Here is a 27,417-nt window from a genome sequence, read left to right as displayed (position 1 = left end):
GACAAGAAAGAAGCCATAGAGAGAGGCAGAGTTGTGCAGAGCTGCCCCTATTTCTAGATGAAGCTGCTAGCCTCCATTAGCATCAGTGCCTCCATTCATACACCTCAAGTCCTGAGGACGAAGGTCCATTTCTGGAGAAGCTTAAAAGTTCCTCAGGGCTTATGAAGCTACACTCCTGTGGAACTTTTAAGCTTTTGGAGTGGAGCTCCTCATAATTCAAATTACTTATTATCCAAATATTTCAAATGTCCCCTTAGACAGTTGGAATCTACTCATATAATCGAGTTATTTTTTAATAATAAAAGGATATTAAAAATATTAGGCTTAAGACTTCTCTTTTAATAATAAAAAAATATAAACACATTCATACACTGCAAATTGTGTTGCAACAGATATACATTTTGACTCGTATATCAAATTGATTTACCCTAAGTTTGTGCATATTCATGTGTGTATTTCTGTGCTAAAATCCATCACAGCTCAGCCTGACCTTTTATATTGGTTAACCTTATGTAAATGAATTATGTATATAGTAGATGTACATAAATTATGTATAGTACTATACATAAAAATATAGATCTGTATAATATAATGTATTTCTTTTCAGCTAACTCATTTATTTGTTGGCTGCCCTCCATCAAGGCATATTGTCATTAGTAGGCAAGTTTTAATTATTTTTTTATTACTTCTGGTTTATTTCATTTTACAACAGAAATTAAAATAAATGCTAATAAGGTAGTATTGTTAGCCTAATATGCCTCAGTTATCCCATTTGTAAAATGTTTCTTACTTTATATTGTTTTGATAAATAATTAAAAGAAAAAAAACTCTCCCATGCTATAGACACCTTTTAAAAAATGTACATGACAAAATACATGGATTCAGCAGCTTATCCCTGCTTAGCAAACCCTCCCCTCAAAAAAATCCAGCTTTAAAACACACATTATCCCCTAATATACCAACTCTCAGTCACCTCCTCCTTCTAGAGAGGAATTAAAAATAGATGATCTTCTGGATATGCTACAAGATTCCACAAATGTTAAGTTCCATAGTCACAGGGTCTCATGAAAAAAACACCCTACCTGTAGCTCTTTATATTTTTAATTGAGGTGTGCCAGTTTATGGACCTCTGTTAATCACAACTACAGTAAAATAGTGCTAGAAAAGAGACTCTCTCTCAAGCAAGCAGGTTCTAGGCTATTTATAGGTCAAAATTAGGACTTTAAATTCCACCCAGAAAGCAATAGACAGCCAATGCTGATTTTGACTTACTGGCATAAGGTGCTTCCAGGGGGTTACTCAATTTAACAAATGAGTTGTTGCATTTTGCACCAACCTTATTTTACAAATGGATTTAAGGTGTAAGCCCATGTAGAGCACAATGCAGTGATCTAGCCATATATACACTGGAAGTGTTTTGTTGGTGTAGATTTACCACAGGTATACTGTACTGGCAAAGCACTCATAGTGTGGACACAGCTTTTTCTGGTATAGCTTATTCTTCTTCGAGTAGTGTCCCTATGGGTGCTCCACTATAGGTGTGCTTATGCCCTGCACTGCTGATTGGAGAACTTTGGTAGTCGTGTCCATCAGGCCCACACATGCACTGTCTCTCCTCGTGCCCTGCCACGAAGCTAGTCAGTGCATGTGGGCTGACTTCCCTCAGTTCCTTTTCAACCACCCGTAGATAGAGTCGGAGCTATTAGCAGTCTGTTAGCAACTATTATCTCGTCCTTACTTTTGTAGTCTAAAGCTTAGTTTTTAGTAGTAGTTATTGCAGTGTCTTTTATTTTCTCTTATCTTCCCCCCCAAAAAAATTTAGATTCTTTTTTCATTCTTCCTGTCCTTCTTGTTGGAGGCCTTCCCCCAGTGGAGTATGCCTGGTTCTACAGGCTTCAAGAAGTGCCTCTTGTGCAGCGAGGCTATCCCCATTTCAGACACACACTCATAGTGCATTTGTTGCCTCGGGGAAGGATATATCCTCAAAAGTAACAGATCAAATCCGGTACCCACAGTTCAAGAAAGACTACAGCAACAAGTACTGTTGACATGCCTACAGACTCAATAGGCATGGGCATCGAATCAACGGCTCCAAGGGAGAAGGACAGGAGCAAACTCTCGAAGGCAGGCTACTGGTACTCAGTGCCACATAGGTACCAACGCCTTATCCAGCACCTAAACAGCCAGTGCAGATAAGATCTCCATCCCATCAGCACTGCCAGTGGAACCGAGCTGGTCAGCACCACTGGAATTCTGGCACTGGAAGGACCTCCATGTAACGGATGTACTGGACTCTTCTCTCTGCAGTACTGGGACCTCCACACAGTCTTTGTCCGGCACAGGAGTCTTCCCCGCTGCCCTGCATCACTCTCTAGCATGGACTCAGATAGTGAACCCGAGGAAGGAGTATTACAATATTCCTCCCAAGGCCCATACAGTACCTGATACCAATGGGGCCCCCAGGCATATCATCATACTTCTCCACTGCTGTCATCCTGGTATGGCCATCCTTGGCCACCACCACCCCAGTGGGCATAACTGGAACCCTGGTTTGCATACCACCCCCATAACTCTTGGGCTTCTAGACCCACATGAAAACCCCCTAGACACACTTGTTCGGCCATTTGTTCGATCCTTGTCTAGGACTTTGGAAACTACAGAAGAAATCCTGGGGGGGTGGGAGGATGATGTCGAGTAAGAGGTGACCCCAAAGACCATAGCCTCCTTCTCTACAGATGAGGGTATCATGCCTTCCCCACCATCCCTGGCAGATGATTTTTGCCTCTTCTAGGACCTCGCAAAGAGAGGGGCCAACTCTCTCCAGATACCGTTGGAAGAAGTCAAGGACACACACCACAAGCTCTGGGACATCCTCCACTCATCTTCCTCCTCAAAAGTTGCCCTCCCTATTAGGCTCTTCTCAGGCCCGCAAGAACCATATGGCAGACCCCAGCATCGGTCGCACCAATCTGCAAGCTAGCGGACAAAAATTATGTCCCAGCAAGAAAGACAGAATTCCTCCTCCCATCCTCCACCCAACTCCATTATGGTGGTCGCTGTAAATTCTCAGGGATGTCAGCACCACATGAGGTCCACTCCCTATGATAGGGACTGGAAGCATCTGGATCTCTTTGGGAGGAAGACATAGCCCTCAGCCATGCTTCAGTTTCAAATCGCCAATTACCAAACCCTCATGGCAAAGTACGATTATGTAAACTATTAAAAATTGAACAATTTTATTGAACAGCTGCCCAAGTTGCATCATGACCAATTTAAGGCCATCATTCAAGAGGGACAACTAATAGCAAAAACAATGCTACAGTCTTCCCTTGACACAGTTGATATTGCAGCCAGGTCCATCTCCATGGCAATGGTGATGTGGCATGCCTCTTAGCTCCATCTATCTGGCTTCCTGAAGAAGGTGCAGTTAGCCGTTGAAGAACTTCCCTTTAAAGGCACTAAGCTCTTTGCAGAAAAGACCGATGCCTCCCATCACACCTTGAAGGATTCTTTGGCCACTCTTCGTTCGCTGGGCATCTACACGCCAGGACAGAAGAGGAAATTTAGTCCACAGCCCCCACAGAAGCCATGCATTTCCCAATACCTAGGTCAATGGTACTATGAGCCACAGAGAAAGAAAACTACATTTTTCAAAATGTGAACCATCTGGCCAGCAATATTCCTCATCTCAGCCATCCCCATCAAAACACCAATTTTGATGTGTTGGTCGAGGTGCCAAGAGACCACTCCCCACAACTGCTCCAACCAACCATCTCTACCCAGCAGCTGAGTTCTGCAGCAGCTGAAAGCACATAACATCGGACCAATGGGTCCTAGACTTCATTCACCATGGGTACTCTATCCATTTTACCTCCTTGCCCCCTCCACAACAACCTTGCCCATCTTTCTTCAGCGAATCTTCTCATGAGAGTTTACTACAACAAGAGGTAGACTGTCTCCTCCAGTTACGAGCCATAGAACCAGTACCTCAACATCTGTGAGGCAAAGGGTTCTACTCTCATTTTTCCCTAATATCCAAGAGGAAGGGAGGCTGGAGACCCATGTTAGTCCTCAGAGCTCTCAACAAGTTTGTGAAGGCTCAAAAATTCAAGATGGTCACTTTAGCAATGATCATTCCAGCATTGGAACAGGGAGATTGGTTTTTGGTCCTCAACTTTCAGAATCATAATTTCATATCTCAGTCCTACTGACTGGCAGACGATTTCTCAGATTCACTCTGGGTCAAGACCAACACCAGTACAGGGTGCTCCCCTTCAGGCTATCATCAGCCCAGAGAGTTTTTTCCAAGGTTCTATCAGTGGTGACTGCCCACTTACACTCCCAAGGGATCATAATTTACCCTTATCTGGACGATTGCCTCCTCAGAGTCTGATCTCTCCAAGAGGCTCACCAAGTTACCAAAGCTGCAATGCACTTGTTTACACAACTGGGCCCGACAGATCAACGCCCAGAAATCAACCCTCACTCCAGTGCAGTACCTGGAGTTTATAGACACCAACTTTGACTCTCTATAGACCAGAGCTCTCTACCTCAGCACAGGTTTCTCTCTCTGGCTGCAGCCACAGAGACCATTCAAAATAGCCCACAAATATCAACTGCCTGCAACTCTTGGGGCACATGGCAGCAGGCACAGCGACAATACCCACACCAGACTTCACATGCGGTGCCTTCAGATGTGGTTCAGCTCGGTTTACAGACCAAACAGGGAGAGGCTAGACAAACCCGTCACTACCCACCAGGGTCAAAGTCTCCCTAAACTGGTGGAAAGACCCAATCAACAGTTGGAAAGGGATCCCCTTCACGCAAAACCCTCCATTGTTGCTTTTCACCTCTGACGCATCACTCATAGGCTGGGGTGCATATCTAAACAGCCTTATGACATAAGGCAAATGGTCACCCACAGAGATATCCCTTCACATCAGTCTCCTCAAACTAAGGGCAGTTAGGAATGCCTCCACCCACTTCCTCCCACTGATCAAAGTCCTAATAGACAACGTTGCCTGCATGTTCTACATAAACTGTCAAGTGGGACAGCCTGATCACCCTCCCTCTGCACAGAAGCTATGAGACTATAAAATTGGTGTATCCCCCACAACATCACACTGTCAGCAGCCTAGCTCCCAGGTACACAGAACCTGATAGTGGACAGTTTCAGTCTCAGATTCCCACGTGACCACAAGTGGGAGATAGACCCAGCAGTACTTCACGATCTATTCAACCTGTGAAGGGTAGTATCTTTTAAATCTATGGAGAAAACAGAAATTTTATTTCATACCGGATTGGTGCTGGACCGGGTTAAAAACGCCCCTGCTACTAGTTTCGACGCCCCGGCTAGTAGTGTTAAATTGATTAGGGGTATTATTCATAGAGCCGGACCGATGCTATCTCCTTATGCTATAGATAGAGTAAAAGATGGAAGAGCTGGTTTTATGGATGATTTTAATCTCCGAGTTGGAGAGAAGAGTGTTGTTCGGGAGGAACAAGAGGATTTTAGTGAGAGCCAAGTTTTAGATTTTAATCTTTTACCCATGGCTTTTACGAATGTTTTATATAGTGACCTTAAGATAATCGATTCTAAATCTAGCTTTTATGACAAATATTTAGATTCTTTTGATGATCCATATTTAATAGAATTTAATAATCTTAATAATAATAATACCAATTTTAATAATTTACAACATGATTCTATGGAAAATAGAAGAAATATTTTAGGAGATAATTTTAATACAAATTTTATGAATACAGCTAGTTTTAAAGAGAGTAGTTCATTTAAAGCGGGAATATTTTATTTAGAATATCCCGTAGATTGTTTTAATTGCCCTATATGTTCACAAATTTTAGCTAGTTTCGGTAAATGGGCGAAGCATATAAATAATGTACATAAAAGCACTTCAATAAGAGTTATTTGCAAAAAATGTGGTAAATATTCGCAGTTCCATAACATAGCTTGCCACTACCCCAAGTGCAGGCCCAAAGAGGTGGATAACTCAGAGAAGAAGTATGCCTGCACGGTCTGTGGGTCTGCCTTCTACACTCGCTCGGGGCGGAGTCAACACATCAGACATAGGCATCCTGCGGTGAGGAATGAGGAAAGAAAGGAAGCTAGAGTGGTTGGGAAAACAAGTCGCTCTCGGGTATGGACAGAAGAGGAAATTGAATTATTGATTCAGCTTGAAATAAAATATGCAGGGATTAGAAATATTAATAAGTGTATAGAAAGTGAATTAAAAACAAAAACAAATAAGCAAATATCAGATAAGAGGAGGGACCTGGCCAAGAATAAGGTTAAAAAGGATGAAGATTCTATGGTTTTATGGGAAAAGGGCGGGATGGGAGATATTTTAGAAGATATTCCTCCACGTGAGAAAATTAAACCTTTAAAAGATAAAATTTTAATTGATAGGTTTTTAACAGGAGTTAGGTGTAATGGGGCTCGTATTTTAGAGAAATTGGATTTTATTGAACAGCAATTAAATGCTTCTGCCACTGTAGCAGAAGGTTGGGGATTATTTGAGGAATTATGTAAATTGTTGATGAACTCTCCTCATGAAGATGTAGAGAATTTGGAAAATAATAAAGAAAATAATATACAGAATGATAATGGGAAACAAGGAAGAAAAGTGGGTAAGCCTCCTGATAAATATAATAGAAATAGAAAATATGCTGGGAGAAAAGCTAAATTTAGATTCTATCAAACCCTCTTTGAAAAAGATAAGAAAAGGTTGGCTAGGATCATTATGGGAGAACCTGATAAAGCGACATGTAAGATAGCAGTTAAGGAGATTGAAACCTATTATAAAGAAATTTTGGGTAGAGAAGGACATGGGAATACCAGAGGATGGCCAAAAGTAAAAGAAGTGGTAGATAACGAAATTTTAAATTGGCCTTTATCAATTGATGAAATTAGAGAAGCCTTAAGAGAGATTGATAATAGTAGTGCTCCTGGACCAGATGGAATTAAGGTTAAGGATTTATGGGATATTTATAATTTAGACAGTAGGATTTTAGTAAGGATTTTTAATATTTGGTTTTTAAATAGACAGATTCCAGAGTGTTTTAAAGGCAATCGTACAATCCTAATTCCTAAAGTCAAGGATCCACAAGAGTTGAAGAAAATATCATCTTGGAGGCCATTGACTATTGGTTCGATTTGGATTAGGTTGTATACAAAAATTTTAGCTAAAAGATTATCAAGTGCTGTTCTATCTTCGAGTGATTGCTCATATCCATTCCATTATAGGTGTGTGCGCGCCCCGTGCACAGATCCTCGGAACTTTTTTCCCTTAGCTAGCCCCGTAGGGTCAGCTCCGGCGCCCCCTGGAGTACCGCGCTCATGCCATGGTACATAGGGTGCTGCTGACCCTGCGGCCCCTCAGTTCCTTCTTTCCGCCAGTGACGGTCAACACGGAACGCCTGCCTCTTGCATTCAAACGCAAGTAGCATTCCTCACAGTTAGCCCTATTGTTAGAGTTTTTTGTTTTGTAGTTAGTAGTAAGTTTAGAATGTAGTAATAGTGCCCTTAGGGGCTAGAACGGAGCCATGCCTGGCTCCACAGGCTTTAAAACCTGCACTCAATGTGCTAAAGCCTTCCCTGTTAGTGACCCCCATGACCTTTGCCTTCGATGTCTGGGGGAGTTACACAGGAAGGAAAAATGTAAGATCTGTAGGTCCTTTAAGCCCAGGACCCAGAAGGAGAGGGACGCCCGCTTAAAGGCGATCCTCATGGAATCCGCGCTGCGGCCGGACTCCGAACCGTCGCGCTCCCCGGCGGCACCGAGCGTCTCATCGGTGCGGAGCGCTCCGCCGGCACCGGCATCAACGGCACCGGCATCAGCGGCACCGAGCGCATCGGCACCGAGCGCATCGGCACCGAAAAAGAAGAAGCGGCGTGAGGCCGCTCACATGGACTCCCCCCTGCTACCGGGAAAGCAGGGGGCTCAACAGGAGATGCCCCAACCACGTGCCGTGGAGAGGACTCCGGCACTGGCATCTCCTCGCAGAGAGCCTCCCCCGACTCCTGGGGGTGGGGGAGTGCCTCTGCAAGGGCCGTCGACACCGGAGGCTTTCGCTGCGGCTCGCGCCCTCATGGGCCTAACCACGCCTCCGTCCCCCCCTCGGCCGAGGGTTCTGGGACCGGTGTCTCGGGGCAAACCCGCTTTGGGTTACCCCGGTGGGTGGCGGAGACAGGAGTCGAGGTCTCCCCCCAGACGGCCAGGGAGGGTTGAGAGAGCAAGCTCCCCTCCCAGCTCCAACTCACAGTCGTCGAGCTCCCCTGCACCGCGGCACCGAGGGCGGTCCAGGGGAAAACGCTTGAGGCGAAGGAGATACAGTTCCGCCTTGAGTGGGGACCGAAGCATGGACTTGGGCATTTCGGTGCGGAGTCCGGCCGCTCAACGTTCCCCCGCACCAACTGCATCACAGGCCGGTCTGCCTTCCACGGCACCGAGACCCAAGGCGGCACCATGAGCCTCGGCACCGTCGGAGCCACCAGCACCGCCACCGCCGTCGACGACAGTCTCGGCACCGGCAGGCTCGGCACCAAGCACCGCGGCACCGACGTCGCGTTCCAGGTCTACGTCACGACGTCGCCGTCGGCACCGTTCCCAATCGCGATCGGGAAAGCGCGTCCGAAAGTCGTCCAGAGGGAGGGGCCGTGACAGCTACAGCTCTTCCAGCAGCCCCTCCCCTCACAGTCACCGCAGACGTCGGCACCGAAGGTCCTCCTCATCTAGGAGCCGCTCCCCTTCCAGAGCTCATAAGCACCGGAGGAGTGACTCGAGCTCAAAGAGAGGAAGGATGGAGCTAAGCCAGCAGGCGCCTGCACCAGCACCTGCCTGGCCCCAGGGCCCCTGGCAATGGCCATTCTGGGGGCCGTGGGGTACCCAGATGGGGCCGGGGACCACCTCTGTACAAACCTCGGTGGCCCCACCAATGGCCCCCACGACAGACCCACAGGAGGGTCACCCTTCTGAGGAGGGGTCTGACCCGGAGGAAGGGCCATCCACAGGGCCCATTCCACAATCCTCCTCCTCTTCTCCAGATGAGGCGGCGGCTAGGGATACTAGAGCCCCCCTCTTTGATTTCAAAGGCCACCAGGACCTCCTGAGGAGGGTGGCAGACAATCTTGGTCTGGAGATTAAGGAAATGTCAGAGGAGGAGGATCCCCTATTTGGTGTCTCAGACACAGCAGGCCAATCACGTTTGGCACTGCCTGTCCATGAGAGGGTAATGAAACTCGCAAAGACCCTCTGGCAAACCCCCTCCTCCTTAGCTCCCACCTCGAAAGGAGCTGAAAGGAAGTACTATGTACCAAAGGAAGGGTTTGAATTTTTATATACTCATCCCGCTCCAGGTTCACTTATAGTAGATGCGGTGAACCAGCGAGACCGTCAAGGGGGTCAGGGTAACACCCCTAAAGACAAGGACAGCAAAAAGCTGGACCTGTTTAGGCGCAAAATGTATTCTACTGCGGCCCTGCAGCTGAGGGTAGCTAATCACCAGGCCCTCATGGGAAAATATAATTTAAACTTATGGTCCTCTTTACAGAGGTTCTCGGCGGGGCTGCCCCCCGACCAGGCTACAGACTTCGCCACGGTGACACAGGAGGGAGTGGCGGTGGCTAGGGCGGCTCTACAGTCCGCCAGTGATGCAGCGGATACAGCCAGCAGGGCGATCGCTTCGGCCATTGCCATGCGCCGCTGCTCCTGGCTCCAAGCCTCAGGGTTGTCCCAGGAGGTCCAACAAGCCATACAGGACCTTCCTTTTGACTATTCCGGCCTCTTTTCAGAGAGGACCGATGAAAAGCTTCATGCTGTAAAAGACTCTCGGGCCACCCTGAGATCCCTTGGTCTGTACACACCTCAGGCCTCGAGGCGCCAGAACCGGCCCCAGGCACAGAGGCAGCAGCAACCTCCGCTGAGGCTGCCCCCTAGACCTACTCAACCCAGGAGGGGTAGGGAGAGGTACCGGGCGCCTAACCGCCGTGACAGACAGGGACCTTATCAAGGGTCACAGCAAGGCCCTAATAAGGGCGGTGCACCCCATAAGAAGTTTTGACGGGGTGCACGAGGGCAGCACTTATTCCCCCGCCTTGGATCAACCCAGACCCTTTCTATACAGGCTCCGGCCTTACATAGCCGAGTGGGAAGCTATTACCACCGACCAATGGGTCCTTGGCATAGTTCGCAGGGGCCATGCACTGTAACTTACGGCTTCCCCCCCACATTTTCCCCCAACCCAGTCCCTCTTCAGGGACCCATCTCACGAGCAACTTCTCATACAAGAGGTCAATTCCCTCCTCAGGCTGGGCGCAATAGAGGAGGTTCCTATACAGGAACAGGGGAGGGGATTCTATTCTCGGTATTTTCTAATCCCCAAGGCCAAGGGAGGTTTAAGACCTATCCTGGATCTGCGTCGCCTAAACAAGTTTATCAGGCGTTCCAGGTTCCATATGGTCTCCCTAGCTTCCATTATTCCCACCCTAGATCCAGGGGACTGGTATGCCGCCCTCGACTTGAAGGATGCGTACTTCCATATAACAATCCTTCAAGACCACAGAAAATTTTTAAGGTTCATGGTAGCTGGATTCCACTACCAGTTCTCTGCCCTGCCATTTGGCCTCTCATCCGCACCGAGAGTGTTCACGAAATGCATGGCAGTGGTAGCGGCCCACCTGCGCCAAAAAGGGGTCCAGATCTTCCCCTACCTGGACGATTGGCTGATCCGGGGCAAGTCCAGGGCCCATGTCGAGGACAGCCTAGCCCTTACTTGCGCTACATGCACCAGACTGGGGTTGCTCATCAACGAGCAGAAGTCTACTCTCACCCCGGTGCAGCGCATAGAGTTTATAGGGGCCATATTAGATGCACAAGAGGCCAGAGCCTTCCTCCCTCAAACTCGGTTCGAGACTATGACTGCCATAATCAACGATTTCCACAGGTCCCCCATGACAACAGCCAGGCATTGCCTTCAGCTGTTGGGACACATGGCGGCATGTACGTATGTGGTGAGGCTGGCTCGCCTCAAGTTAAGGCCTCTCCAGGGGTGGCTGGCCTCAGTCTATGTACCGGCCAGACACAGACTAAACAAGGTGGTAACGGTTCCCGCCCAGGTATTGTCCTCCCTAGATTGGTGGAAGGACCCAAGGGAGGTGCTGAAAGGTGTTCCGTTCAGGGACCTAGCTCCCTCAGTCACGTTAATAACGGACGCCTCGGACAGCGGGTGGGGAGCCCACATCAGCAGAGACCTGGGCACCCAAGGGCTATGGTCAATACAAGAGAAAGCCCTCCACATAAATGTCAGGGAGCTCAGAGCAGTCCGCTTGGCCTGCAAGGTGTTCATCAACTTCCTCAGAGACAGGACAATTCAAGTCCTTACGGACAATACGGCGGCCATGTTTTACATCAACAGGCAAGGGGAAGCACGCTCATCGGACCTTTGCCAAGAAGCTATTCGACTTTGGGATTTTGCCGTGAGGCACGGTTTTCACATTTCTGTCTCTCACCTCCCGGGGGTCAGGAACGACGAGGCAGATCGCCTCAGCAGGTCGTTCTCACCCCGACACGACTGGTCACTGCACCCAGAAGTAGTGGCTTTCATCTTCCGGAAGTGGGGGGTTCCCCAACTGGACCTGTTTGCATCGTCCTGGAACAGGAAGTGCCCGAGGTTCTGCTCTCTCCGAGGTCGCGAGCCGGGCTCCCTTTCCGACGCGTTCCTTTTAGAATGGACGGGGGCCCTCCTATATGCGTTTCCCCCCACTCCGCTCTTGCCCAAGGTCCTCTTGAAAATCAAGAGGGACAGAGCGGATATGATACTGATTGCGCCAGTGTGGCCACGACAGCATTGGTACAGTATGCTGCTCGACCTCTCTATCGACACGCCGCTCCCACGTCCGAGGCGCTTCGACCTGCTCTCTCAAGACCAGGGTCGCCTGCTGCACCTGGACTTGGACTCCCTCCACCTGACGGCATGGAGACTCTCTGGCTGACGGAGGGGGAGAGAGCCTGCTCGGTGCAGGTCCAACATATCCTGTTGGGCAGCAGGAAACTTTCCACACAGGTCGTGTACCGGGCCAAGTGGAAGCGTTTCACTTGTTGGGCGGAATCCTGGGGTGTCCTACCGTCCATCTCACCCATACAGGCGATATTGGAGTATCTACTCCACCTGAAGCTCCAGGGCCTAGCACTGGCGTCACTGAAAGTGCACCTGGCAGCTATTTCGGCCTTCCACATGCCGATGGAAGGGCGGTCACTATTCTCCCACCCCATGTCAGTCAGGTTCCTCAAAGGGGTGGAGAGGCTTTATCCCCAGGTCCGCGACCTGGTGCCTCCCTGGGATTTAAACCTGGTCCTTACCATGTTAACAGGACCCCCCTTCGAGCCTATGGCTACATGCCCGCTGCTCGTCCTGTCTTGGAAGGTAGCCTTCCTGGTGGCCATTACATCGGCTAGGAGGGTCTCTGAGCTTAGAGCTTTAGCATCAGAGCCCCCCTACACGGTCTTCTATAAAGATAAAGTCCAACTGAGGCCGCACCCAGCCTTCTTACCCAAGGTGGTGTCTCAGTTCCATTATAACCAGAGTATCTTCCTCCCCGTGTTTTTTCCAAAACCACACGGTTCGGAGGAGGAGAGGAGATGGCACCTGCTGGATGTCAGACGAGCCCTGGCCTTCTACATCAAGTGGACCAGGCCATTCCGGAAGTCCACGCAACTGTTTGTGGCGGTAGCGGACCGGATGAAGGGTTCACCTGTCTCCACCCAGCGCATCTCCGCCTGGATCACCGCCTGCATCAGGACCTGCTACGAGCGGGTGAAGGTGCCTTTTCCAGGAGCTGTGACAGCGCACTCAACCAGAGCCCAGGCCTCATCTCCGGCCTTCCTGGGAGGAGTGCCCCTGCAGGACATCTGCAAAGCAGCCACCTGGTCGTCGGTCCACACCTTCACGTCCCACTACGCCATCGTGCAGCAGGCGAGAGAGGACGCAGAGCAGTACTGGCGAGAGTAGCTCAATGCTGACTCCTACCCAACTCCAAGGTATGGCTATTTAATCACCTATAATGGAATGGATATGAGCAATCACTCGAAGATAGAAAACAGGGTTACTTACCAGTAACTGTTGTTCTTTGAGGTGTGTTGCTCATATCCATTCCAAACCCACCCTCCGTCCCCACTGTTGGAGTCGGCAGAAAGAAGGGACTGAGGGGCCGCAGGGTCAGCAGCGCCCTATGTACCATGGCATGAGCGCGGTACTCCAGGGGGCGCCGGAGCTGACCCTACGGGGCTAGCTAAGGGAAAAAAGTTCCGAGGATCTGTGCACGGGGCGCGCACACACCTATAATGGAATGGATATGAGCAACACATCTCGAAGAACAACAGTTACTGGTAAGTAACCCTGTTTTAAATTATGCCCCAGACAAAAAGGTTTTATTGCAGCCTCTGGCTGTGAGGAAAATATATCGATTTTAGAAAAGTTAATTAAAGGGGCCAAGAAAAATAAAGACGAAATAGCTGTTGTTTTTACTGATCTTGCTAAGGTATTTGATTCGGTTGGCCATGGTCACATTTTAAAGGGGTTAAAGAGATTTGGGATATCAGAGAGTTTTATTGATATTGTAAAGGATTTGTATACAGATTGCTACACTGAAATTAGTGTTGGTGAGGATAAGACAGAACCTATTTTAATTAAGAGTGGAGTTAAGCAAGGTGACCCGCTCTCCCCTATTTTATTTAATATAGCCATGGACCCTCTTTTATATAAATTGGAAGATGAAGGAGATGGTTTTATAGTGCAGGGTAGAAAGATAAGTTCATTGGCCTTTGCTGACGATATCGCTATATTAAGTAGGTCCTATAAGGGGATGGTTAAGAATTTAAAAATTCTTAATCAGTTTTGTAAAAATTCAAGTTTAAAAGTAAATGTTAAAAAGACAAAGGGCTTTCATATTTTCCCAAGCATGGGAACATATGTTATCAACCCAAAAGATAAATGGGGATTAGGTGATGAATTAATTGATTATATTCAACCTGGTGAGTCTGAAAGATATCTAGGTGCAGGAATAGATCCATGGGTGGGAGTGGCTAATAATTCCCCTAAGGAAAAATTAATTGATTGGTGTGAAAGTTTATGTAAGGCTCCGTTAAAACCTGCGCAGAAATTGATAATTTTAAAAGTTTACATTTTAACGAGAGTTTTTTATGAATTACTTTTAATCGAGCCGCCACTTTATATGTTAGATGTTTTAGTTAGGAACACTCTTAAAAAGATTTTACATCTTCCCCATTGTACAACTGACGGGCTATTCTATGCTAGAACTAGAGATGGGGTTTAGCAGTTACAAAATTTAGTACCCAAATTCCAAACATGTTAATTCGTAAATGGAGGAGACATATTGTCTCCAAAGATGATTGGATAGATTTCTCGTTTTTATATGCTGGGGAAAATTTAGTGGAGAAAATTTTAATATATAGTGCTAAAACGGCTAATCCTAAAATGTGGAGAGATGAAGAGTTTTTAAAATGGAGTAATTTAAGATGTCAGGGAATTGGTATTAAATATTTTAAAAATGATTGTATTAGTAATTCGTTTTTAAAATATCCTTGCTTGGCCAGGTCCTCCTCTCTGATTGCGGCATTGCAAACGAGAGCGAATGTTTTTCCCACCAGGGAAGCTCTAGCAAGAGGACGGAAGATGGAGGAAGGGTTATGTAGATGGTGTGGTAAGGTCAAAGAGACAATTCCTCATATCTCTGGTCAGTGCATAAAAATGAAAGAAGCAAGAATTAAAAGACATAATAGAATAGTTAAAGCACTAATTGATAAAGTAGGAAATAAAGGATGTAAAATTTGGATTGAACCTTACCTTCATAATAAAGAAGGGAAGTTGAGAAAACCCGACCTCATTATTGAAAAGGAAGGAGTGGTAGCCGTTGTGGATGTCACAGTTAGATGGGAAGACAACGCTGACAGTGTGGAGGCAGCCCACATTGAGAAGGAGGCATACTACTCTGAGTTGGAGGAGGAGGTGCTGCAGCTCACTGGTGGGAAGATCATCCACTTCTTTGGATTTGTGGTTGGGGCGAGAAGTAAATGGAGTGAAAGAAATGATGAAATTTTTAAAATTTTAGGTATTGATAAATTTAAAAGTTTTAAAGAAAGTGTGTGCAGACTTGCTATGTATGCTACGACGGATATGTTGGCTCTTTTTAGCGATAAACAGTGAACCCGAACATTCATTTCGTGTATCCTGTGGATTTTAGATATATTTTAGATATAGATATATTTATTCTCCATATTTTAAATTTTATCAATGGGCTTTAGTTTTCATACTATTGACCTGTTGACTATGTTTAACTGTCCTTTCATGTAATTTAATTTAATTTTAAAATTAATTGAATAATAAATATTACTTATAGGTTAGATCTTGATTTTAGATTATCTTAGCTACTGAATACTAGATTGGACGGCGGACTGGCCGCATAGTAACCAGGAAAGGGCAGGTATTTACGCCTGTACAAATGGTGGTGGGGAATGCCGACCACAGATTTGTTCACCACTTACCTGAACAAGAAATGTCCACACTACTGTTCCAGAGCACGGATAGGACAACACACTAGGCGATGCTCTCCACCTCTCCTGGGACGGGGACCTCCTTTATGCCTTTCCTCCTTTTCCCTTGCTATCAAAGGTCCAACTGAAAATAAAAAGAGACAGAGCACAAGTCATTCTAATCACTTCTACATGGCCAAGACAGACCTGATACCCTTACCTATTGCAGCTCATGACGCACCAACCAATCTCTCTCCCAATCACTCTGCATCTCCTCTCACAGAACAGAGGACATACCCTACATCCCAACCTGGCAATTCTCTGCCTCAAGGAATGGCTCCTTCTTGGTTCAAACAACTAGAAAGCTCTTGTTCAACAGAGGTGCAAGAGGATTACTACACAGCAGAAAGTCCTCAACACAATGTACTTGACTTCAAAAATGGTCCATGTTTCAGATTTGGTGTACTTCCCAACAGATCTACCCAACATCCATGACTCTTCTATTCCTCTTAGACTATGCCCTGGCCCTAAAAAGATCGGGGCTGTCTATCAGCTCTCTTAGAGTCCACCAAGCAGCTATAAGAGACTTTCACCATCCAGTAGAGGGGTAGTCAGTGCTGTCACACCCAACCATCAAAAGATTCCTCAAGGGTATACTAAACTTCCTCTCACAATCTCGGATTCCTACTTCCACATGGGACTTAAACCTGGTACTAAAAAGACTGACTAGGCCTCCCTTCGAATGCATGGCCACCTTTTTGCTTACATACCTCTCAGTGAAAACAGCTTTCCTTATAGCAATTACTTCAGCCAGGAGAATAGGAGAAAAAGCGGCTCTGATGGCACATTCCCCCTACATGGTATTCTTTCGGGACAAAGAGAAGGAACTGTGGACAGTTGGACCACACAGCACTATATATATTTCCTGCTCACCATGGGCAGCAGGTGAAGCTTCCCCTAGGGGATGCTAGCTCCCCATCCCACCTCTTCTGCCCATGACCCTACCCACATTCCACCCCCACTCTGCCCCAGGCCCTGCTCTGCCCCTCCCCTGCTCACCTGTGCATCCTTCCTCCTTTTCTCCCCTCTCCCTGCTTGGCCTTCCCTTCTTTCCTCCACACCCTCTTCCTCCGAGGTCCCTGCCACTTGCACTATCTGCCCCTCCTCTGACCCAAGCTTATTTATTATGCACCATGCAGGTTCCTGGGCAGCTGAGGAGGCAGTAACTGCTATTCAGCTTCCCAGGTTCATCAGTAATCATCAGGACTCCAAGCGACCTGGGAAGCTGAGTAGCAGATACCGCCTCCTCAGCCACCAGGGAGCCTACATAGTGCATAATAAATCAGCCAGAACTTCCAGCAGAAGCCCATTCCCAGGAGGGAGGGAAAGAAAGTGGGGCCACCACGACCCAGGCGTCCAGTGGCAGGTCGACGGCGGCCGCCAAAGGGGACACTTAGCCTCCCCTGACCCATTATACCTGCTGCCCATGCCACTCACAGAGCATGATGGGGGAAGTGTGCATGTGTGGTCCAAAGGGCACTACTGATGAAGATCTCCAATCCCAAGGGCAGACCACAGTGGCACTCCAGCCTCATCCCTTCTCCCCTCCGTCCCCCCAGGCATGCTCCCTATGCCATGTCTGGGAGAGGAAGTGGAATAAGAACCAGCTATGCTATGCTGGCTTTATGTCCGTTGAGAGCTTCTCTCTGCTGAGGGAATTCACTGCTGGCCAGATATGGTCAGAATATGGCTCTTTTGTACTGCCTGAGTGGTGAAAAGAGACCAGATTGAGAGAATCTGGCCCATATTTAATGTATCAAAGCTATTGAGAAAGTTTTGGTGTCTAGAGCTCAAAATATCAAAATAGAGAACAAATATTGCACAACTAATAATAATTCTCAAACAACAGTAGCGTGATGAATTCAGTCATTTTACATTTTCATGCACTATTTGAGTAACAGATAAAAACCCTTAAATTATACTGATCATCTGTTTTATTTCCACAGACCTTCAGATATAATCTGTATCAAATATAATTTTACTACATACAAAATACCTGGGTAAGAAATGTGATTTATTAAATGACAGTATAAAGAAGTATAGAGCCTTTTAGATATAATTTCTGTATGAAAGTGCAGGAAGATATTTAATAAAAAAATATATATTTAATGGGAAAATTAAAAGATTTCAATATTTATATATGTAACCTCAATTTTATTTTCTTTCCCAGCATAGCAATACAATACCAATTAGTTTAAACAAATTAGTATTCTAAATATTTTTAAAGGGACAGTCTCAACTTGAAACCTAGTCAACCAAAAAAAAAGAAAGTCTAGTTAAAAGTGGTTGTACTACACCTGTCCTTGGGTCCCCCTGATGGGTTTTGCATTTAATCCAAACACATCATCCTATTTTTAAAAAATGTTTTTCTCTGCAGTGTTGCTATCTGTAATATCCACACAAACAAGGAAAACAACTAAGGGCCTAATTCTTCACCCCTAGAAGTTAATGGGAGTTCTGTCTTTGGATTTCAATGGTAACAGGATCAAGCCTCAAATGACTATACATTGAAAGTGACTGTACACAAAGAGTGAAACCCTGACCTATTGAAGTCAATAGCAAAAGCCTCATTGAATTCAGTGCGGCCAGGATGGCACCCAAATGTTCAAAGGGAAGAAACTTTGGGATAGGGAAGCAAAAAGAGCAATTTTAATTATTTTAGTTCCTAGTTTTGAGTAATGCATATAACAATAGTTGTTTACAGATTGTCAGTTGCAAGTGTTATTTTTAAGTTGTCTCTTTAGGATTGCTGATGACATAGGAGAGTTTACAACTTTATAGCAGGAGAACTTGGAAAAATTTGCTTTGCATGTTTTCAAGCCATGAAAAAAAAATTGCATGTTCAGTTTTAAATTTTCCTATTTAAACAATTCAATGCATTTATACCAGAAAAGAAGATGATAGGTTTTAAAAAGGTATAAAACCAACAATAAGTTTTTCCTTACACTAGGGAATATCTGTGGGATCCAACAACTGAAGACCTGGTAAGAGAGTTACAGGGTTTTATTTTAGCTGATGTATGTGTGCGTGCAAAGAAGAAATATAGAGAAATATACAGTATACTACCACGACTTTTCTTTTTTAGGTGGTAAATTATGATTGGGATAAGTATGGTTGCCTAATGGATCTTCATTATGCAATACCTTTTCACCCTGATATTGCCTTGTAAGTATAAAGCTGAAATATTGTGTGGCAAGAGGACTCCTTTCTGCATTGGTGCATAGTACTCCGAAGCTGTAATGACTGCTCCTGCCCAATGGCAAGAGTAACAGTAGCAAGCCCAGTGCTGGAAGGAGGAATAACCACATAGCAGCAGATCCTTTGGTCCCACCCATGATGCTGCACCCTATTTGCCCATAGTGCACTGTTGTGTACTGAGTCCTCAGAGCAAAGCCTCTGTGCTGTCCATTCCATTTGTCCTTTACTCCTTTTGTACAACAGCACCTCACTGTCCATGATTCCCTCCAGGGCCATTGAGTAAGAGCATTTCCCATTTATATGCTTTTACTGTTCTACTGAAGCTTTATATTATACTTATATTGTTTACAGATATGATGGCAGCACATTTGTTAAAACAGTTGAGGCAAATTTTGTATTATGGGAGGTTCAAGGCAGAAGTGACTATAACTACAACTCATCTATGAAGCAGGTAAGGCATCTTTTTATTTAGATTATATTTGTCGATATATATTGTGTGCAGTTGGGTAAATCCAGTGTTTGTTTTTATTCATATTCAATCTTCTTCAGTCTGCATCACCCTCTTTGAATGGAGGTATGGTGTAATAATTACAGATTTCATTACTTATCATTTTCAACATTTGATTTATTGATTATAACAGCATACACTGTTCAAAACTGAACACATGAAGCATCAAAATCAAGAGATAATCAAAGAAAATAAAAAAGAAATATATTCATGGTAGTATGATTCAGGAAGTGAAACTTCAAAACCATCTTGAAGTTTTAGTCTGCCCTCTGTGTGTGGGGAGAAGGGAATATATGACTATCCATATAGAATCATAGAAATGTAGGGCTGGAAAAGCTTCCAGAAATCATCTAGTCCATCCTGCTGCACTGAAGCAGGATTAAGTATACCTAGACCATTCCTGACTGGTGTTTGGTTATCTAGCCTGTTCTTAAAAAGAGGTTCTTGCAATCTCTGAAGTCAAATTCTGCCCTCAGTAACACCTGTGCAATCCTACTGAAGGCAATTTTTATATAATTGAAAGCAGAATATAGCCTTTCATTTTTAAGCAGAGTGACAAACTCCCCAGGACACTCATAGCAAGATCATGTTGTCAAAGCAACTTGTAGAAGGCTAGGAAATGGAATTACTATTAGACTGGGTCAGAATTTGCAAAAATAGGATGAACGTTATCAGATTTGAGGCTCCCCAGTTTGGAAGATGGAAATGGCTGGCAGTAGAAAAGCCAGGGCTTATGTGGCATGGCGGCTCAATACAGCATCATTCCCCCATCCCCTTCAAAACTGCAGGAAGATACTAAAACAAGATAGTACTAACATTGGTTTTGATAAAAAGCCCATCAAAATCAATCATTGACTTCAATGGTTTTGGTTCAGGCCCCTTATCTGAATTATCTTTTGTAGAATCTTCATCCATAGTATAAGATTGTGGGAGTTCAGAGGAGGGCAGACTGGATTCCTCTGACAACAGTGCGTGAAAGAGCCATAATGTTATGGGGACTGGAGTTGGGGATGTAGTCCTCCTTATAGAAGTGAAGTCAGACTATAGTCCCAGTGCTGCACAGTCAGTACCTGAATGACCATGACTGTTGAAGGAGCACCTGTTGAGGGTCACTATCAGGCTCCATAGTTGTGTTGCATTCCAATTTGTTTTGATGTCTCATTGTTTCTTGGACACCATAAACTTTGCCTAAGGGTATGTTTACACGCAATTAAAATTATTCAGCTGGCCTCTGTGAACTGACTTGGGCTCACAGGGCTTGGCCTCAGAGGCTGTTTAATTGTGATGTAGACATTCAGGTGTGGAGTCTGGGCTCTGTGACCCTGCCAGGTGGCCTGCCCAAGCCTGAACATCTACACCCTACGCCACAATTAAACAGCCCCTTAACCCAAGCCCTGCGAGCCCGAGTCAGCTGGCGTGGGCCGGCTTTGGGTGTCTAATTGCAGTGTAGACATATCCTAAGTGCTTCACTTTGTCAGTCTCGTTCCTTTTTTTTTTTAACTACTGCCTTTCTGGTACTAACTCCTGACAGAATGCATTGCTCAGTCATTGTAGATGCTGTAAGGGCTACAAGTCCACTTGCTCCTTTTCTTTCTCAGAGTGTATTTCTGCTATGGCTACAGTTTACATTAGTGCTATTTACATATCATAGTCAATTCAAGACTACTTAATTTGGATCCCTTCATGAAGCATTTATTTCAACTCTGATTTCACTGGTGCTGCCTACTTCAGTCAGTACAGGTAGCTATTGAAACATGAAATCTCACTTGATGCTGACATTATTATTATGATTGCTAGTATCATTACTACAATATTTTATTTCACTGTACCTCCTAAAGACAGAATATTTCCCCAAGTATGTTTTGTTGCCTTAGATTTGTACCGTAGTACTTTCACTATAGGAGCTATATAAGATAAATACATAAAATATACTGAACCACAATGCCCAATATCCAGGTAAATACTGTATTACCTTCCGAGAATAACAAAGTGATAGAGAACTAATAACTTATTTTTTTTACTTCGTGCATTTGTATTCTTTTGAGTAGGTGGGTTGTTTGCATGAAGCACAGACTTGGTTTTCAATGCTTAAGGAACATGAAAACCATACATTAGATGAAATATGGGGACCACAGGTAAGAAATTATATATTTATAAATAGTTTATGAAAAATATGAATGAACTCTGCAGCTGTCTTGGCATTCTCATTCTATTAGTATCTCAGGGAAGGGGGAGCCAAATTAAAACATGATGGTGCAAGTGGAGTACAAGTCAGATGACAATATAGTAATGATCTGACAAGACTATGAAAGGATATTGTTATTTCGAAAGATACTAAAAACCAGTTGTCATGTGTCTGGTTGAAAGAAAATCACAAACATCATTAAAATAAATGGGTGTACTAAATCATTGTATAGGTTTACGAGCAACTGAAATTTTTTTGTAGTGCTAAACAGTGGACACAAGGGAGGGGCTAACCGTTGAGAAATATGACAAGCCATGTGGCCAGAAGGAGAGTGTGAAACTAATGGAGTCTCTCCAGGCACAAATGCAGGGGCTGGGCTGTAAGAAGGCTGGGTGTTTAAGCAGTAGCAATTGTGCGTGAACCTGTTTCAGCAGTTTCTTGGTCACAGGGCTGGAGTGTCTGGCTTGGGATTTCTACAAAAGCCTGTGTGCTGTATGTTCAGAGAAACAGAACTTTGGGTGAAATCCTGGCCCCATTAAAGTCAATGAGAGTTTCACTATTGACTTCAATTGGACTAGGACTTCACTAATATAGTTCTATGTATAAAGAAAGAATTACACTTCAGCTTTGTCACCGATTTCTCATCCAAACAAAATCACCTCACAAAGCCACAAACTGGCTTTCTGCTTGACCAAAGGGGCATCCATATGATTCCAGTTCACTAAACTGTTGTAATCAGTACCTAAGTATGAACAGCCAAGTCCTGGAGGGTCAGTGGCCTAGAGAGGCAAGAAGATGAAGGATTCCAGGACTGTTGAGAGGAACTTGGGGTGGGCACTATCTTGGCAGGAGTGTGTGGTTGGGAGAGCAAGGATTGTGGGGAGGGCTCATGGAAGAAGGAAGGACTGTGTTGACCTGAGTGGGAGTATTCATAAGCCTGGGGAAAGGACTATGATGAACACAGCTTGACTGGGACAGGTGGTGTACACTTTGCACTTAGACTATCATGTATCCCAAGGGAAGGTGAACGCTGAGTAGCCGAGGAGCAATGTATTCCACCAGGCCGGAAGTCTAGACTAAGCAGCCATTTAGCAGCCATCTCACCAGGTTGTGCATCTCAGTTTAGTGTGCACCACCAATGGGATTAGAGGCCTCAGGTTGAGGGTAAAGGTTTAGGCATCTCCAAAGTAGGGGAACAGTTTGTTCTATTATTTTGGGGGGTTTTTTTTAACTGTTTCAGTGTTGGTGATTAATGCTCTTAAGTCCCCATCCCCTTTCAGCCATTGGTCTGTCTGTACCTATTGCCTTATGTCATGTTCTGTGGTGCAGTCCAGACCAGAGAGAGGTTGTTTTATCACCTACCCTGTAACTCTCTGTGCCTTCAATACTCTGCTGCTGTGCCTCGCAGCCTGAACATTGACAGCCAACAGACAATCATACATTACGTATCTGCTTGTTAAGTAGCTTTGGCTCAGCACTCTGATTCCAGCAGCCTGCTTGTTACACCCCAGCCACACTCTGGCCTCTACCACCTTTGGTTACTAGTAACCAAGTGGCTCCAACACACACACCCCCGTCCTGAATTTTCCCCAAACCATCTACCCTGAAATGTCCAGCCCTTTCCTGGAGCATTCAAAGGATTATTAAGGTTTGTTTGCTCCTTTAAAGAGTAAATATCCAGTAGCTTGCCACATTAACTGGAGTGAATTCAGATACAACATTGGGTAGGTTTAGATTAAAATAAAACAAGTTTATTTTAGGGTGCAGACTGTTTGAAACAAGGCTAGGAATATGTGGGAACCAGGCTTCTCCCCTCTTTGCAAGCCAACGTAGTTGGCTGAGTATAGAGCTTGGGAGTGTGCTGTACAATCTCCAAGGAGTTATTGTTTTGGCATATATACCCACAAATCCTTTCTGTGGGCTCCAGCCACAGTATGGTATCTCCCTTCCAGATTCAGGACAGTCTTCCTCTATGTATGTACTGGTAATTACAAGTCCAAAAACCCAGGCAAGTAGGTCTAATTGTTTTTCAAAGCTAGTTTAAAAGAGCTTCCTTGTTGTTTCTATTCAGACTTACAGATCCTGCTTTGAATCTAAACTTGGACCTCTGGGAGACCTAAATCAGCAGTATCAGATTTTGAACCACTCTAGTTACAATTCTCTCATTTGGCCCACTGAGTACAGTGGCATTTATGTGTTCAGAGTGAAGATAGTGGACCCAAATTTCAGGTTAACTGTTTATTTTTTGACATGTAAAAAGTCTTTTTTAAGATTAAGATGGATAAATTTCTGTTTTCATTTTAAAAAATTATTTTGCTTGAGATATCACTTGGCCATAGATGTTGCAGGTATCTTCCACTAACAGTTCTAATTGATGGATGGTTCAAGTATGGTTCGAGGGTCCTCACCCTTTCATTGTGTAGCTATTATTTTTTCCTCTTAGACTTCTTGTCCTCTCCTTTCTAGGCTGCTATAAACATAACGTTCATCCTACCTCTATGGAAAGGAAGGCAAAAGGCCTTCAACATGTGGATTTGACAACAGGACCCACAGGGCCAGATTGTAATCTCAATTACATTAGTGTAAATCTGGGATCTGACAGTCAAACCAGATTTTTTCTAAAGTGACAGTAAAAATGTCATCTTCTTACTTAACGGATTTTCTCTTTGTGTATATTCAGAGTAATCTCTGCTAATTTAGGCTAAATGACTAAAAGAATGTTTATTCCTGTTAGCATTGCAGCGCCAACCCAGGTAAGAGTTGGTGAACTAGACCCATGAATGACAATTCAATTGCATAAATGCCATTGAGTGTTTTATCTGAAGACAGTGGGGTTGTACAACTGTAACAGAAGGTCTAATTTGGCCTGCAAGTGATGATACTTGAGCAAGGAAAGCCCCAGCTTGGTTCTTGGCGCTCAGGTTGAGTTTGTAGGGCTGGCATTTGGAGAAAAGAATCTTACGTGTAAACTGAACATATTTGATGTGGAAATCATTGAAAGACAACAAATATTGAACTGCACAGTGACATTTTTGCAATCACTTATCAAAGTTTAGCCACACTTTAAGGATATTTATCTTCCCTTTAATAAACCATTTCCAGGTTTCTCATTTTATCCACCCCAAAATTTAGAGGAAATTTTTAATAAACTGCAGAGGGACCATGTAGTAACACGCATCCTATATATTTGTAGTAACACGCATCCTATATATTTTCTGAAACATAGTGAGAAAGACCCATAAATACCAAACAGTCACAAAGTTATTTCATTGATAAAACATCAAAGGAAGGAATTCATCCCTGCCTTGTGATCCCTTTGTGCAGGCTGCACCCTCCACTGACAGAGGCCCTAACACAGGGGATGTGTCCCCCCGGATGCTGGCACAGGGTGTGTCCTCCCCATTGCAGGGGAAGATTGAGGGCAGGATGGGGACTGGCCAGCATGTTCCTATGCCCCAGCTATTCCCTGATTGCACAAGGCCTATAGCATCTAGAGCACAAATTAGGCCCTACTCCAGCCCTAGGGCCATTGCCAGGATGATGTCCAATGTGTTTTTTCCCAGAGCAGGAAAGGTGTCAAAACTCACCCCAGGATGCTTCTGGAAATCAACACCATTAGAGAAAAGTCAGTGTAACGCCCAGTATGTTAAAAATCAATATTACATTAACCATATTGCCAACACCAAAGGTTCAAAAATCATGAGTGAGAGACCCAAAAATCATGAGATTTAAAAAAAAAAATATATTGTGTTATCTGTAGGTCTATCGTTTGAGTTTTGAACTCCCCCTGGCCATCTCTGGTGTGTGTGTTACAATTGCTGTCACCCAGTCTCCCAAATTTATTGAGTAAGGTGACTTTGGCCCCACTGCAGGTGCATCCACCTCCACCCCTGCCCATCCTCTGCTCGGCAATTAATTCTGCCCCCAACTTCCAAATCAATCCTGTCCCCCCAGTCACCTCCCAATCAAGTCCCTGCATCAGTTCTGCACCCAAATCAGTTGTCTGGCCCCTCAGCCCCACATCTACCCATCCCCTCATCTTTTTTGCCCTCCCAGCCCCTATCAATTCATCCTCCTGACCCCCATCAGTTCTGCTGACCAGTCACCACCTAACCCCCCAACAATTTTGACCTCCCCATCCTCACCTCTGCTCCTCCTGGGGTTCTTCACCCGCTCTCCAAGTCCAAGGGGTGGGAGTGCTGCAACAGAGTCCCATTCTCCCCCTTCCAGATTAGGTGGGGAGCTCCAAAGGTTCTTCAGCTCCCCACACTGTTTCAGTCTGGGTGTTACAATAGATGCGGCAGGAGGGGCAGTGGAACTGTCCCTTTGCTCACAGGGGAGGAGTGTGGAGGAGGAAGTAGAGCTGTTCAGCGCTGCTGGGCTCTTTGTGCTCCCCATTATCCCCTCCTTTCCTGTGAGAATGGCTTCAGGTTGCTGAAGGTAGAGAGTGCGGCTTGCTTCTGCGGCAGCTCTGATTGGCTGTTCTTCCCCAGGAGGCAGGCAAGTGGGGAAAAGAGCCAATCACTGGGTTTTCCTCCAGGCAGGGCTGAAATTCACTAGAGAACTGGAACAACTCACATCATTGCAAGATTGGTTCCAGGCCAAGGTGAAATCCCATCACTCAGAAGAAAATCACGAGAATTGACAACACAATTAAATTATGAAAGTTACATAAAAGTACAGTTTAAAAAAAAAAATCTGAATGTGTTTATTGAAGTTTGAATAAAAGGTTGTATTTAGTACAGGAGGTGGGATGAATGTGTGCACCAGATCATTTCACTGTTATTCTGTATTTTCATTCTGAATATTTGTATAGTTGAGAAAATATTTCTTTTTTTATATTCCAGTTTTTGTGACTTAAATACAATCTTTGCAGTCCGTACATATGGCATAGTAGAAAGGTAATTGCTAGTAGCCACAACTAACCATAATTTATTATTATTTAATATGTATATAATGTTAAAAATATTGTTATCCTTTGGCACCACTCCCAAAGTTACAGATAGGTAATGAGATCTTAGAGATAATATCCAAATCCAAACCTATGGCCTGGTGGTAGGATACAATTGCATTCCTCATTTTACATATAGGAAGTATATCTGGAACCAGTAATGTTTCTAAACCAGAATGAACTTTTATAATGTGCCCATTGTACTCACTCACATCTCTATAAAAATAATAGTGTTTGATCCTGGTCCCACTAAAATCATAGAGTCTCGCCATTGACTTCTATAGAAAATCATTTGGATTTTGCCCTTGACTTCTACATCATCATGACCATAAAGAGCAAAAGAGAAACTTATTCATTAATCAGCCATATTTTCATGAAGATGTATATAATTTTAAGAGTTTCCAGCAGACATTATTCCAAATGTCTTGTCTGTTAATATAAAGTCAGAGAGATTCTTGACCAAATAAGAGGAGAATTTGAAAATTTACCACATCTATTCCCAATCGAATTTTATTTGTATTTCAGTCCAAACATGGGTAAGGTTGCTGGCTTTTCAGTCCTCATGCTGTCCATTTTTGTGGGCATCCTTGTTATAAGCTACTTCAGGTATGTGAAGATTTATCGAGCTCTCAGTTACGTTGATCCACTGCTATCATATGACCAGCAAGATCAAACAAGAAAGCCAACACATGAGTTGAAGAAGGACCAATAATTTATCTACCATATTGATGGCATTCTGTGTAATGAAACTGTAAGAGTACATTGTTTTTTTTAATAATTTCAAAATTCAAAAAATAATTTCCATGTTGTTGGATGGATTAAGGGTTGTTTTCACAAACAGCTTTTCACCTTTCAGATAAGACTAATGTGACTAGTGTGTTTCGTTGCCAGTTCCTGTTTAATTTTCACCTCTACCATTGAGCTTAACTCCCGTTGATTTCCTTTGTGTGTA

The 27,417-nt window shown here is 44.7% G+C and overlaps 1 protein-coding gene across 1 annotated transcript; it reads left to right on the top strand.

Annotated features, from left to right (window-relative positions):
• The first annotated feature begins 57 nt into the window (after window positions 1–57).
• On the top strand, window positions 58–27,177 carry LOC137157845 (cation channel sperm-associated auxiliary subunit epsilon-like). The gene is made up of 7 exons (XM_067555283.1): window positions 58–123; window positions 608–660; window positions 19,173–19,272; window positions 21,378–21,464; window positions 23,586–23,743; window positions 26,362–26,415; window positions 26,991–27,177. Exons 1-7 carry the CDS (start codon window positions 58–60, stop codon window positions 27,175–27,177), a joined length of 705 nt encoding a protein of 234 aa, XP_067411384.1.
• The last annotated feature ends 240 nt before the right edge of the window (window positions 27,178–27,417 follow it).

Source organism: Emydura macquarii, unplaced genomic scaffold, assembly GCF_026122565.2.
Source record: "Emydura macquarii macquarii isolate MOO-44397 ecotype Brisbane River unplaced genomic scaffold, CSIRO-AGI_Emac_v2 contig_1597, whole genome shotgun sequence".
Lineage (NCBI taxonomy): Eukaryota > Metazoa > Chordata > Testudines > Chelidae > Emydura > Emydura macquarii.
This window is presented reverse-complemented; position numbering and strand designations above follow the sequence as displayed.

Coding starts and splice junctions, on each gene's coding strand:
- LOC137157845 (XM_067555283.1), top strand. CDS start 58: ATGAAGCTGCTAGCCTCCATTAGCATCAGTGCCTCCATTCATACACCT. Junction 19,273..21,377: donor ACAACTCATCTATGAAGCAG/GTAAGGCATCTT, acceptor TCTTTTGAGTAG/GTGGGTTGTTTGCATGAAGC. Junction 26,416..26,990: donor ACATATGGCATAGTAGAAAG/GTAATTGCTAGT, acceptor TTTGTATTTCAG/TCCAAACATGGGTAAGGTTG.